The sequence below is a fragment of the Takifugu flavidus genome, chromosome 14, assembly GCF_003711565.1.
Source record: "Takifugu flavidus isolate HTHZ2018 chromosome 14, ASM371156v2, whole genome shotgun sequence".
NCBI lineage: Eukaryota > Metazoa > Chordata > Actinopteri > Tetraodontiformes > Tetraodontidae > Takifugu > Takifugu flavidus.
The window spans coordinates 4,113,274-4,127,585 of NC_079533.1; the positions used below are offsets into that span (position 1 = coordinate 4,113,274).

Below are 14,312 nucleotides of genomic sequence, written 5' to 3' on the forward strand. Positions count from 1 at the left end.
CAGGTGGTGCCAAACCTGAGGGCCACGAGGACGATCATGAGATGGTCAACATGGAATATGCCTGTGACCACTGCCAGGGGCTCATTGTAGGCAGCAGGATTAACTGCAACGTCTGTGAAGACTTTGACCTCTGCTTTGGGTGTTACAATGCAAAGAAATATCCTGACAGGTAAGATTGAGTGTTGTTGTGTTTGTATAGTATTTTATATAGATATATGATTCCCCCCTAATTAAATGTTCTCATATGTAGCCACCTGCCTACTCATCGAATCACAGTCTACCCCATGGTCACCATACGGATCAGTGATCGTCATCGTTTAATCCAACCCTACATTCACAACTACTCCTGGCTACTTTTCACTGCTTTGGCCCTCTACACATCGGAACTAAGCAGTCAGAATGCGTTGGAGGGAGAAGCTTTGGAAAGGAGCACCATGAGGCAGGCTTCAGCCCTGCAGAAGTGTTGCTCTCAGCTCATCACTGATTGCTTGCTCAAGGGGCAAACAGGCAAAGGTCATGCTGTTACCATTATTACAATTAAATAGGCTTAGATCATAAATGATGTCTAAGCTCTGTTGAAAATAGACAGTTACAGCATTCAGTCCATAAGGTTTGAGTTGTGAACTGATTGGGAACATAAATTACCTCCAGATGAGGAACACAAATATGTTACTGAGCTTTCATTTTATGTAAAGGTATGAAAGCAAACAGTGAGGTTGTTTTGCTTGCTTTATGGGCACACATAAGCCGAACAGACAAGCCTCGATAAGTCAGGCACAACTAAACTAACTGAAGTGAAGCAAATGTTATTCTCCACTGGAATTCAGAGTAATTAATAATGATTTATGTACAGTTGGGTTCAATATTAATAACAATAATCTCAAAGTATCTCAAATAATAATAATAATAATAAGACATCTTTGTAATATATGGTATGATCTTCTCAGCCAAAATGCTGTTAATGCCTCTACTCTTACCTCAACAAGATAAGTGATTATTGATATATACTGTATATGTACTTGTTGCTATATTTGTCTTTTGTATAAGCCAAATTACTTGTAATCATCAATTTCTTTTATCAATAGAGTATTTGAATCTATTGCTACATTAATTATCTTAACTAGAAATGAAAGATGTTTTTCTTCGTTGATTTTTTTAATTTTTTTTAAATGCTCACACTGCTATCACCCCTACAGGTCTCCGCTCATCAGCATTGCTGGCTCTGATGTTATCCAATGAATCAGCATCTGAGAGTGAGCTGTGTCCAGTCTCGCCAGAGTACTCTCAGGAGATCAGTACAGCCACTGATGCCTCCTCTCTCCCAGGCAGCACTGCAGCCATCTGCTCGCCATCCTCCCCCAAGTACAAGGTGAGGAAAATAAGAGGTTTGAATCACAATGAAATAGCACAATATTAAACAATGAATGGTGTCTGTGGAAGATCCTACTTTTGTTACAATGAAACTTCTTTTTCCAGAAAGTATAAAAGTTAGGCTGATAAAATAAAAGGGACCATAACCTATTGTTTTTATTGTTTTCCAATAGAATAAGCCTTCAGATAATGAGAAAAAATCTGAGGTGTCATCCCCTTCAGATGGGGCAGATGAGGAGAAAAGAAAGCTGGTTACTCAGGACACCCTGGATTCCTGCAGCTTTAGCCAGACCCCTTCTCTGTCCAGCGAGGACCCCCTCTCTCCTGTGGTCCGATGTAAGAACTTTCTATTGTTTCAGCCATAGCTGCAAACTTATGAAGTAAATACATTACAACTTTTATTTATTTATTTTTTTTAATTTTTTTTTCAGCCTCTGAATCTGGACCAGGAACAGCCATGTTACCAACAACTGATGTTGTCAAGGAGACAGCTGAGAGGCTACCCCAGGTTCCTCTTCAGGAGCATGTATTTGCAGACTGCTCCAGAGAGAGGATTCTAGGATTATTAGCAGCCATGTTGCCACCTGTCAAGCCAGTAAGAGTAATGAAATTCTAATGGAATTACACCTCTCTGAACTGAATTTCAGAGTTAACATAAAGAACAGAGGGGATATCTGCCCCTCATGTCTGTTCTATAGTACGGTAAATATGAAGATCTATGTGCACCAGAATAAAAGATTGTTTTCTTATGTTTCTAAATGTATCAGCTAAAGTGAAACCATTTTGTTTACTGTAGGCAGATCTAACCTCGTGCTGTCTGGACATTTATATTTAATAAAGTTATTTGCAACATGTGCTACCGTTCACTTTTCACAATGTCACTTTTGACTTGTTCTACTGGATGAAAAGCACTTAAGAAAAACTAACTACCCCTTCCTTAATTTGTCCTCAGGGTAGCGGCCTCTCTCTGCCCAGCTTGAACTCCATCCTTCCTCAGCTCTTCAGGGCCATCATTTCCAATGCTGGTTCTCTAAACGAAACCTTTCACCTCACCCTGGGACTGCTGGGTCAGCTGTTACTCAGAATCCCACCCTTAGAGTCTGATGCTGCTGTCACAGAGGCCTTGGCTGAGAAATATGAATTATTATCACAGGCTGATACTGTCTGTGACACTCAGGGATGGAAGACTATTCACCTACTTTTCAGCCTCGGAGCTGTCTGTTTAGACAGGTAAAATGAAAATGCATTTGTCTAAGACAACTTTTTTCAAAAGATTTTTGAGTGCCTTATGTGAGACACTGTTTGATTTTTTTCTTATGGCTCTGTGTTACAGTCGTATAGGCCTGGATTGGGCGTGCACTGTGGCAGATATCTTGCACAGACTGAATTCTTGCCCTAAGTGGAGCAACGTCATCACTGCCCTCACTGACCACTGCATCCAGCAGCTGCCAAAATCTCTCAAACGTACCAATCTCTTCACCCTGCTGGTGTTAGTGGGCTTCCCTGAGGTAGTTAAATATGCCATACATGGCTGGGTTTTACAGGCTCACCAAGATTCTGGGCTTAATCTGTTCTTCTGTGTTTCTATTACCAGGTGTTGTGTGTGGGTAGCCAAACTGTGTTTATTGACAATGCCAACGAGAAACACAACATGATCTTGCTAAAACACTTCACAGAAAAGAACCAGGCTGCAGTAGTGGATATAAAGACACGCAAAAGGAAGACGGGTGAGTTCAGAAATAGCATTTCTGAGAGCTCTGTCTGTCTGTAGTCATATCCAGAAGAACTGGACAGTGACCCAGTTTTATTTTGCCTTTGCTCTCTGTAGGAATGGGTTTGAGAAAAAGTCTGGTTACTTTTGTTGGGAATCTGTGGGAAAATAAATGTGATTATATTCCAATAGTGTGGTGCTGTTCCATAACCATGATATTAACTCTGTGTGCTTCCTCTGCTTCCCAGTGAAGGACTATCAACTCATTCAGTGTCAAGATTTTAATGCGGTTGGTCTTCCGGAACAAACTGAGGTTTTCCAAAAGACGTTGTTTGGCCGCTACCTGAGCAATTTCACCTCCATCATTAGCCATCTACTACAGGCTAGCCAGGACAATGGGTCTTATGATGCAGTGGAGGCTTCCTGGGTTCTCTCTTTAGCTCTTAAAGGCCTCTATAATACACTGAAGGTAATGGCCTCCATCTGGAATTCTGCACTTGCTTAGTTTCAGTTCTGACTAACAAAAGTTTATTTCAGGGGATTTAAAACTATCAAGAGCTTTGTTTGATGTCATTCTCTTCTTCCCTGTTTTTCAGAAACATGGAGTGGAGCAGACCCATGAACCCATCCAGCGGTCAGGTATGACCCAGGTCCTGGTCAGGAAGTGCAGTAAAGGTACAGGTTTCAGCAAACTGTGGCTCTTGAGGGATCTGGAGATCCTTTCCATCATGCTGTACTCCTCCAAAAGAGAGATCAACTCAATGGCTCAGGACCCAGAGCGAGACCAAAGAGAGCATGACAAGGAGCATGACTCGGATCACTCCAGTTATGCTGAAGACACAGATGTTACCAAGGCAGACCCTCTTGAAGGTCTTGATGAGGAGACAAAGATATGCTTCCAGGTAATGATATATTTTACATTTTTATTTTGAGATTTGTCAATCCTTGTAGTGATCTTGTAGATAGGTATGCATCCCCCCCCAATTATTGGGAAGTGTGGTATTATATGGTGTTGTAATAATCAAAATTTATTTTTAATGTAGATTACACATGATGCCTTAAATGCCCCTCTGCCCATTCTGCGAGCCATGTATGAGTTACAGATGAAGAGAACAGACTCTTTCTTCTCAGAGGTGCAGAAGAGGTGGGCATCAGCTTTGTTGCATCTCATTGCCTTTGTATGATCCTCCTACAGCGTCTTATTTTTGTACTGTGTCATCCTTTTTTTTTAAAAATCAGATTTGATGGAAACGAGATCAAAACAGATGAGACAATCCGTACTCTGGCTCAGAAGTGGCAACCTTCTAGGCGTCCTCACTCTGAGGAGAGAAACGCCAAGGCAGTGGACACCGATATGATAGTGGTGTCATGTGTGGTAAGTTTGAAATATCTTACTCCAATTAAAAAAAAAAAAGAAGTCATATTTGTGTATTCCTGTGTTTTCTCATCTTTGCTCTCTTCCCACAGTCTAAACCCAGTCACTGTGAAAAGGCCACAGAGGAGATCAACGTAGTGGCCCAAAAGCTCATCACAAATTCAGAGAGTGACTTGCAGCTCAACTACTCCAAACAGAGACGTACTAAAAGTTCTGCTCTCCTCCACAAGGAGCTTGACGTGCGCAGCAATCGGACTGTCCGTCAATACCTGGTGAAGGTAAATGAGGCCATCGCCACACTGTATGCCCGCCACGTACTGGCCTTGCTCCTGGCTGACTGGCCTGCAGAGATGCCACTGAGCGAGGAGGCACTGGAGCTAAGTGGTGCCTCACATATGACTTATATCCTAGACATGTTAATGCAGCTTGAGGAGAAGCAGCTCTGGGAGAAGGTGGGCATGGACAATTTGTTAGAGAAAATAAAGCTATGTGTGAAACGTCACATTTAAAATAATGCCCTGATGTTTACTGTGATCAGATTCTTCAGCGGGTGCTAAAGGGCTGTAGTCAGGCCATGTTGTGTAGTCTATCTCTCACTGCATGCCAGTTCATGGAGGAGCCAGGGATGGCTGTGCTGGTCAGAGAGTCCAAACACCCGTATGACAATAATACCAACTTCGAGGTGGGTAAAACTTGTAAATAGCTAAAATTTGGTGAGCAGTGTTACCACCCCTGTAGGATTTTAGTTTTTGCATAATTGAAAAGAAGACCAGGAGCTCAATAGCCTTTAAATTTTAATATTAACATCAGGAATAGAAATTATGTGGTGATCATGGGAGCTGTGTATCTCTTATACTGAGAATTCAAACCTGTATTGAATAGAAATGAAGTAGTCTGAAGTTTTAAATTAGCAAATATGTTGCAGGGACTGAGTTGACCCAGTGAATTAATTTGGAAACCATAACTATGAAACAGTTTTAGTGGGTATTTAAACATATCTTCTTTATCTTCTAATTCTGTACACAAAATTCTGTACTCAAAGATACATTTAAGAAAAAAAGAATTTGTATGTTTTTCATGTGGTGCTTTCTTTTTCTTTTAGGACAAGGTGCATATTCCTGGCGCCATCTACCTTTCGGTAAAATTTGACTCCCGCTGCTACACAGAGGAAGGCTGTGATGAGCTCATCGTGTCGAGCAGCAGTGATTTCCTCCAGGACGTTCACAACTTTAGTGGCTCGCCTCAGAAATGGACTGATTTTGAGATCCCTGGTTAGGAATAAATAATTTTTTTTTTCCAATTCTATGTTCAAGGTTGTGCTCACTTCTGACAATTTTTTCTGTTGCATTTGAGTTTATCAGTGTTTTTTTCTCTCAGGTGATACACTCTACTACAGATTTATGTCAGACATGAGTAATACCGAATGGGGCTACAAGTTCACTGTCACGGGTGGCCACAGAGGAAGGTTCCAGACAGGTACTTCACTTGAGAATAGATACATGCATATAGAGTAAAAGGAACTCGGCAAATATACTCAAAGCTTTCATTTCAGATCAGTAACTCTTTCTTTTGATGATCATCTTTCTCTCCATTCTCCTCACCAATCAGGCTTTGAGATACTGAAGCAAATGTTGAGAGATGACCAACTACTCGGCCACCTGCCACTAGCAGACATCTGGGAGTGGCAGGTGGGTGTGGCCTGTCGTCAGACAGGAAGCCAGCGCCTCAAAGCCATTCACCTGTTGCTCCGCCTCCTGCAGTGCCAGTCCCAGACGTAAGAGCCCAGCTCTGCTCAAGTTTGCGTTTCCTTTACCTTCTTCATCATTAATTCTTTTTTTTTGTTGTATTATTTGTATTGTCATGTAAAAGCACCTAAAGTAACCTTAAATCATCTATCCAGCTTCTTTTGTGCTTAGTTGGGGCTAGTAGACATTTTTACCTCAGCGTTAGGGTTGCACCACCACACATACTTTGCATAAAAGCTTCATGAATCCCTCATGTCACCCCGTGGAAGTAAGGTAAAGGATGTGTTTAGGTATTTGCATATGTGCCAACTGACTCAACAGACAGTCACACAAATGATAGAAAGGCTTTTCTGGCAATGTGATGCAGTTAATCTATTATTAAAGGGACCTTAACAAATAAAAATTAGAGTAGAGAACACCTATCAGATTGGTTTATGGAAAAAGGAAAGGGATTAGTTTCAACTGCAGATGGTGCTGTGAATTTTTCTAAGCATCCACCCTTTCAAGTTTTGAAGCTGGTACATTTGAATTAACAGAATTTAACCTAGCTTTTCCAGAGATAATTGGGTGATTTTTCACAACAGTTTGAAATGTTTCTGTGCTCCAACTGAGCCACATAATGTATTCAATAGGAATAACATGTTACATTTAAACACGTTACATGTTTAAATACATGAATATATGTGTTTGCTCTTCAGAGCATGTGAACTGACTCTACTACGACCTCTGTGGCGACTCTTCATGTCAATGGAAAACAGCCTGAGCCAGGATCCCACTAGTATCACTGTGCTGCTTCCTCTTCACAGAGCTCTCACTGAACTCTTCTTCATTGCAGAAGCCCATGCTGTTGTGAGTGGCTCACACACACAGACGTACACTTTACTCTGTACATGCAGAACACATTTTCCACTAATACAGTGTAACATTTGATGTGGGCCATGGCTCCTTGTAGGTGTTTGTTTAGCTAGATGATTTTATTTTTCTCTTCTGTGTTGACTGCATTGTCGACTGACGGTGATGAGGACAGCATTTGTTAGTCTGCATTCCTTTCAGTTGTTTGTTAGTTATACACGTATCAGCCTGCAAACATCTGATTGATGTGCATAAAATCAACAAAATGAATACTTTATCAGACTATCAGACTATCTATTTTTCTGCAATTGTCTCTCATTGAAGATGAGAGAATATATTCCAAAGACCGCCCTGCCATCTGCCAGGCTGGGCCACAATGGGCCCGTGTTTGGAAGAGGTTCCCTTTGTGCCTCACTCATTTATAATGCTTAACTAACAGAAGACCACAATTATAAATATGATATCATTGAGGAATCATCTGTAGATGCTACTGAACCAAAAGGTGCTAGGATGGAATGTCTCTAATGCTGATCTGACAGTAAAATCACATCTTTAAATTGTGTAATCTCATCCTGAAGCTCACGAGAAGCTTCTTTTGATGACCATAGGGGGCAGCAGCAACTAATTGTAACAACAATTTTACTGGGGATTTTCTTCAGTTCCATTTAAATACTGAGATGTAAAAGCTTATAATATATCTCATAAAACTAAATTACTAGGAAAAATCTAATGTGGTTTTACCTGAGAAGCAGAGGGCTCTCTTTTGAAGTCCTGGTGTGGACAAAACTTGTGAGTTGATCTGGTTGCAGGGGCATGTGGCAGGGGTATGTCCTAGGACACCTTCAGATCATTGCCAAGGTACTCTTGAGCAAGGTACCACACCCCTAAATGCTCACGCAGGGCCCTGCGATTGGCTGGGGACTCATTAAGGGGTGTACCCTATATATATATACTGTATATATACACACACACTCTTCTCACAAAAATTAAAGGAACACTTTTTTTATTGGGCCTGGCATGAATTGAATTAAACCTGTCTGATAATTTTCTGGTTGGTTAAGCAGCTGAGGGCCTCGTTAATCAATTTCAGCTGTATTGGTGTTCATGAAATTAACAACTGGTGCACTTCAGTGGCAACAATTAGAAAACCCTCAAAACAGGACTGGTTTTACATGTGGAGGTCATTTCAAGTTTCTCCCTCTTGACCTTTTTTGGCTGGTTTTCCACTCGTGCTGATTTTGGCTTGCGTAATTATCTCTACTGGCAGTATGAGGCGATTCCTTAACCCTACAGAAGTTGCACAGGTTGTCCAACTTCTCCAGGATGGCACATCCACACGTGCTGCAGCAAGAAGGTCTCCCAGCACAATCTCCAGAACATGAAGGAGATTTCAGGAGACTGGTGGTTATTCTCGGAGAGCTGGACAGGGCCGTAGAAGGTCCTCAACCCCTCAGCAGGACCGATACCTGCTCCTTTGTGCAAGGCAGAACAGGCTGAGCACTGCTCGTGCCCTACAGAATGACCTCCAGAGGGCCACTGGTGTGAATGTCTCTACCCAAACAATTAGGAACAGACTTCATGAAGGTGGCCTGAAGGCCCGATGTCCTGTAGTGGGCCCTGTGCTCACTGCCCAGCACCGTGGAGCTCGACTGGCATTTGCTCAAGAACACCAGAATTGGCAAGTCCGCCCCGGGCGCCCTGTGCTTTTCACAGACGAGAGCAGGTTCACCCTGAGCACCTGTGATAGACCTGAAAGAGTCTGGAGAAGACAAGGAGAACGTTATGCTGCCTGCAACGTCGTTCAACATGACAGGTTTGGTGGTGGGTCAGTGATGGTCTGGGGAGGCATATCCATGGAGGGACGCACAGACCTCTATTGCCGAGGAAATGGTGCTCTGACTGCCATAAGGTATCGAGATGAAATCCTTGAACCCATTGTCAGACCCTACGCTGGTGCAGTAGGTCCTGGTTTCCTCCTAATGCACGACAATGCCCGGCCTCACGTGGCAAGAGTATGCAGGCAGTACCTGGAGGATGAAGGAATTGAAACAATTGAATGGCCTTCACGATCCCCTGACTTAAACCCAATACAACATCTCTGGGACATTATGTTTCGGTCCATTAGGCGCCGCCATGTTGCTCCTCAGACTGTACAACAGCTCAGGGATGCCCTCACACAGATCTGGGAGGAAATGCCACAAGACACCATCCGTCGTCTCATTAGGAGCATGCCGTGACGTTGTAAAGCATGCATACAAGCTCGTGGGGGCCACACAAGATACTGAAAAGCATTTTGAGTTGCAGAAATTAAGTTTTGGAAAAAATGGACTAGCCTGCCACATCTTCATTTCACTCTGATTTTATGGTGTCTACACAATTGAGCCCTCTGTAGGCTGAAAACTTTTATTTCCATTAAAAGACTTGGCATCCTTTTGTTCCTAAGACACTGCCCTGTCGTTATTTGTATAGATATCCAACTTCATATTGAGATCTGATGTATCTAATGTGTTTCTTTAAAGTGCTCCTTTAATTTTTGTGAGCAGTATGTGTGTGTGTGTGTATGTGTGTATATATATATATATAATATATATATATATATATATATATATATATATAGGGTGTTGATTCTGTGTTGATTCTGCTTTAACATTATGGGAAATTAACAAGTTGGCTGGTCACATCACAAACTCTTCTGTGGCCATATTAGGACCGAGCGAAATGTTGTCTTATTTTTAAAGGGCTAGACTTTCACACTGACATTCACATTCCATTTGGAGCTCATTCTTTGAAAGCACATAGAGTTCAAAATGGCTGGTTCCACTGAGACTCAATGAACTATCCACCGCAGGAAGTAAAAGTTATATTTAGGAAACAAACTATATCATGCTCTAATGACAGTACAAATGATCCTAGAATGTTTCCCTGCTAAAACGCTAGACTTTCTGTGAGATGAATGGTGGACCACTGCTAAAATATCCATTTGGCCAAATTAGTCACTCTATAGTCTTATCTGTGTGTTCCAGCCACTCATGCGTATGTAAGCAGAGGTATGTCTGTGTTGTAAGACTTTCATGGAAGCTCCCTTCAGTTTTTTTTAAAATTACAAATGATCATTTTGACATTCCGCAGTGACACTTAATGCTAAGAGTATCCGTATCTGGACTACTCTACTGAGAGTTCATAAATACTACTCTACTGAGAGAAAAGTTATCCAGGAAACAGGTTCATTTCTCGCTGAAGCCATACCTTATGCAACCTGCTTGGGTTATTTGTCTTTGTTAATGTTACTCATGACCACTATTAGGCCTTGGTGATTATTTTGTGTTCTTTACGAGCTGCATCTATAAACAGTTTCACCAGACTTTCATGTGTTTTCCAGGCCCAAGGCGTCCTCCATCAGTACTTGTTAGCCATGACCACTGAAGAGCAGCTCCGCGATCACACCGCTGCAGTAAGACTTAAATTCAACTGTTTCTGTGCTTCTAACTATAAATTCTGTTTTTCTTCTTTCATGTTGTTACATATTAGTCCCACCTTGATTTTCTTACCTTCAGGTATGGGGCCAGTTAAGGGGTTACAACACTTAAAAAACAAATGAATGCCTCAATCTGATTTTAACTGGAGAATTGAAGTGCATGTAAATGCTTTAGTTCAACTGATATTAGTGCTCTTCACATCCCATAAAACACCTAGATAAAGCGATAGGAAATCATTTTCCCCTGGCATGTATACACCTTAAACTAGACCAAGAATGTGCACATGCTCCACAACACCCAGGCTTGGGTATGACACCGGATCAAAAACATCCAAGAAAGCCAAATGCAGGAGGAGCGAGAAGGAATAGTGTGCAACTTATCTGCAAAATAAGTAAAGCATATATGTACGAAATGAAAGAAGCTGTGCACTTATCCATCTTCCTGTTGCCTGGCTTGTTGTTTATAATGTGACAACACAAAAGGTGGCCGTATTAATTAGCTAAAAAGATACATATCGCCCTCCCAGTCTCGAGGAGGAGCACATCTTCCCGGCATCTATTTGCTTATCTTATTTGCATGTAAACTGGGAAAAGGACTGAATTTTGAGACGCCATAGTCTAATTTTAAGCATAGCTTGATTAAACTGCAAATGTACTGACTGTCCTTTTGATTGAAAGATCTTGTGGTGCTGATGTGAGTGGGCTTGCAGTAAGTGGCTCTTTGTAACGAATCACCAAGCTGTTTACACCCAGAAGAACTCCGCTCCTCCACCTCCGCCTCCTCCACTTATTTTGAATTTGTTATGGGTTCCTAGTCACTCAGGACTAATGTATTTATTAATTACAGGCCATTGACTTTGTGGCAAAGCATGCCACGCTGCTCTCTGCACTGTGCACCCTTAACGCAACAGATGTACCTGAAGGTCATTAAGTGGACATGAGGAAGTGGGGCAGTGATGTTCTGTTGAGCTGTCAGAGCCAAACACATCAGATTCTACAGTAGCCATAAGTATTCTAATGACAGTGATACTGAGTCCAAGATTATATTTGTAGAAAACCACTGCTTACTGGAGCTGACATTTGTTTTACTGCCCCTATCCCTAACATTTCCAGCAGCAGTTTGTAGGCAGCTATTTCTTTATTTAAAGAGAAAATATATAAATTGAAGGGGTGAGGGATCACTGTTGTGGATTTCTCAACATTTTAGCCTTAACCTCTAAATTTGACACTTTTCCTGATTTTGTCATGCATATCGAACATAGCTGCTTCACAAAGAGATGTTCCCCACCCACACAAAGCTTATTTTCCTTTCTTTGTGGCAGAAATATCATTGCCAGCCACACCACCTGTCCTCATGTATTTAGCATTTTTTATGGTGCTGTACTCATTGATCTGCTGCATCAGAGAATGTGAATCAATGTCAGTCAGCCAGTCTAAAACAGTCACAGTTTTAGATGGATTGGAGATGCAGCATTCGTTGCTTCTTTTATTCATCTCACATCAATTATTCCTTCAGCCACTTTTGTGTCTGATCATGACATCCTTGAATCAGCTTCAGACAGCACAGACATCAGCTGTTGGCTTTCTGAAAAAGACACGCTTCATTTCATTTAATTCTTAGAAAACCATGAACAGTAGAACTCATCCAAGGAAGGCACTGTAATACAATCCTGCTTCACATCACCCACATAACTGTTTTATTTAATCATGAAAATTTAAATGATTTGCTTATTTCAAGCACTTTGATTTTAATGTACATGGAATTTCAGTTAATCTTTTCATTTAATGTCTGTTGAGCTGCACATTCATTTTACTTTTCTCTGCCTCTGTGCTTCAGTATTTTACTCAGGCTTTATATCTTTATTTTTTATGATACAGGCGCTGAAGAACATCGCTGCCATCAGCCTGGCCATCAATTATCCCAATAAATCCACTCAGCTCCTCAATATGTCCCCCTGAGAACAGCTCACAGGAAGAGGGAACAGTCTACAGGAGTTGGGAGGGCATGTGGAGGAGGGGGGCACATGTCCTGACTCAGCTGGTTCATTTTGACAATGCAGATGAGTGGGAACTCCCAGAACTCCCAGTGCTTTGACTACACATAATCATACTATGCCACCATGGACAGGGAACTCAAGAAGCACTTTTTACTCAGTCTAAGTCCTTTTTGCCTTATTGGTGAATACAGTGTATTGTGTAACAGAATTCACTTGAACTGAACAGTTTTGAAGTCTTTTGTTTTTCTTTAAATTTTGCTTTTACTTGAAGAAGCTGGGTCAAAGGACATGAAGTGTGCCAAATTCACAGCTCTTAAGGGGATCAGTTTTCCCCTTTCTGCCTTTCCTTCCTATTAAATTGCAGCTAGTCTGGGTTCCACAATTGTCCGTGGTGAAAATAGGTCACCTTGGCAACTGGTGTGTCTCAGCGGACATGTAGAGAATCCTAAAATTACAGTACAGCTCAGCAGAATATCATTATTTACCACATGGAGAACATTCTGACCTTCTAGCTCATTCTGCACTCCCATATTTACTTCTCTGGCTTACGTGCACACAAACATTGAAATTATCCATACAAGACATTTCTATCCTTAACACATTTATCCAGTCTGCATCTTCACCTAGTTATGAGTGTGTCACCTTAGAGCCACTGCAGGGCTGCTACTGCTGCTACTACTGCTGATGAGTTCATAGGCTGAGTGTACAAAGTGAAGAAAAACTGATGGCACACTTGAAACATTTAGTCTATCATTACATTTTCACTTCATTACTACTGAACGAATGAGAGATGTCAAATAACCATGACAATTATTTCCTGAAGAGTGATTGATATTTTTTTTTTTAAAAACAGTTTATTTATTAGACTTTATTTTATCCATTGGGTTTCATCATTGGAAATAAGGCACACCTACAAAAATATTTTTTTAAGAGGCAGGATCTCGGTAGCAGTAACAAAAATAGATTTGCCTGCATATTTGCTCATTACACAAGAATGTGCTCATGCTGAATGACTTCACTTAAGACAATGTAATGAGCATATTTGTTGTTTTGTCTCATACCAAAGAAACAGTGGAACTCAATCTTTAACACCTGTGGGGAGGCAACAAAAAAACATTTTCTTCCTTTTTTCCTGTCTTTCTTGTTTGAATGACCAAGCTGTCCTTGCGGAGACTGTGGGATAATGTGGTTTTGTTTACATAAACATCAGCTGCAGTGAGGACAGAAGAGATGTGTGAGCTGCTTCTATGACACCTCACCAACCTACACCGTGCCTATGGTTAAAAATGAAGCAATCATAATTAAACCCTCGTTAGTCAAATAGTTAATTCTATTTTAAAAAGATATATTGTTTAATTTGAAGTTTTTTTGTATCTTTTTACTTTTAATGTTGCTTTGTTTTCATGCAGATACTTGGTGTTTGGAGACTAATTTGAATGTACATAATTGTGAATATTAATTGCATAGCAGAGTTTGATATCAACCCATGGCAAATAGAACCTTTATTGGCACTAACAGATGGACACTTTGATTCAGATTTTGTGTGCATGGCACATTGAAGGCTAAACATACTGCTTGGATTGAAATGTGATCATTTCTACTAAAAATAGAGATGACTTCAAGAAATTGGTTCTCATCTTTTATAAGATCAGCACAGATCCTCCTGTCTGAAATGAGGCATATCACTCAGCATTAATATTCCTCCTTCATTTTTGGATGTGTGTTTTACAAATCTTTTCCCTGCCTTAATATCAGAAAACACAGTGCCACATGCACGGTTGCCTGA

General features: G+C 41.1%; 1 protein-coding gene across 1 annotated transcript in view; it reads left to right on the forward strand.

Moving 5' to 3' along the window:
• The window catches only part of zzef1 (zinc finger, ZZ-type with EF hand domain 1), a 29,606-nt gene extending 15,563 nt beyond the window's left edge, over nucleotides 1-14,043 (forward strand). Inside the window, exons 35-54 of the mRNA XM_057053627.1 lie at nucleotides 4-169; nucleotides 251-513; nucleotides 1,197-1,369; nucleotides 1,545-1,707; nucleotides 1,803-1,966; nucleotides 2,324-2,601; nucleotides 2,705-2,879; nucleotides 2,966-3,098; nucleotides 3,331-3,551; nucleotides 3,679-3,984; nucleotides 4,126-4,226; nucleotides 4,322-4,457; nucleotides 4,550-4,909; nucleotides 4,996-5,139; nucleotides 5,560-5,728; nucleotides 5,835-5,933; nucleotides 6,066-6,231; nucleotides 6,901-7,051; nucleotides 10,434-10,505; nucleotides 12,408-14,043. Of these exons, the coding sequence (XP_056909607.1) occupies nucleotides 4-169; nucleotides 251-513; nucleotides 1,197-1,369; nucleotides 1,545-1,707; nucleotides 1,803-1,966; nucleotides 2,324-2,601; nucleotides 2,705-2,879; nucleotides 2,966-3,098; nucleotides 3,331-3,551; nucleotides 3,679-3,984; nucleotides 4,126-4,226; nucleotides 4,322-4,457; nucleotides 4,550-4,909; nucleotides 4,996-5,139; nucleotides 5,560-5,728; nucleotides 5,835-5,933; nucleotides 6,066-6,231; nucleotides 6,901-7,051; nucleotides 10,434-10,505; nucleotides 12,408-12,488 (3,521 nt within the window). The 3' untranslated portion in view covers nucleotides 12,489-14,043. The remainder of the gene's footprint in view (nucleotides 1-3; nucleotides 170-250; nucleotides 514-1,196; nucleotides 1,370-1,544; nucleotides 1,708-1,802; nucleotides 1,967-2,323; nucleotides 2,602-2,704; nucleotides 2,880-2,965; nucleotides 3,099-3,330; nucleotides 3,552-3,678; nucleotides 3,985-4,125; nucleotides 4,227-4,321; nucleotides 4,458-4,549; nucleotides 4,910-4,995; nucleotides 5,140-5,559; nucleotides 5,729-5,834; nucleotides 5,934-6,065; nucleotides 6,232-6,900; nucleotides 7,052-10,433; nucleotides 10,506-12,407) is intronic.
• Nucleotides 14,044-14,312: the final 269 nt, after the last annotated feature.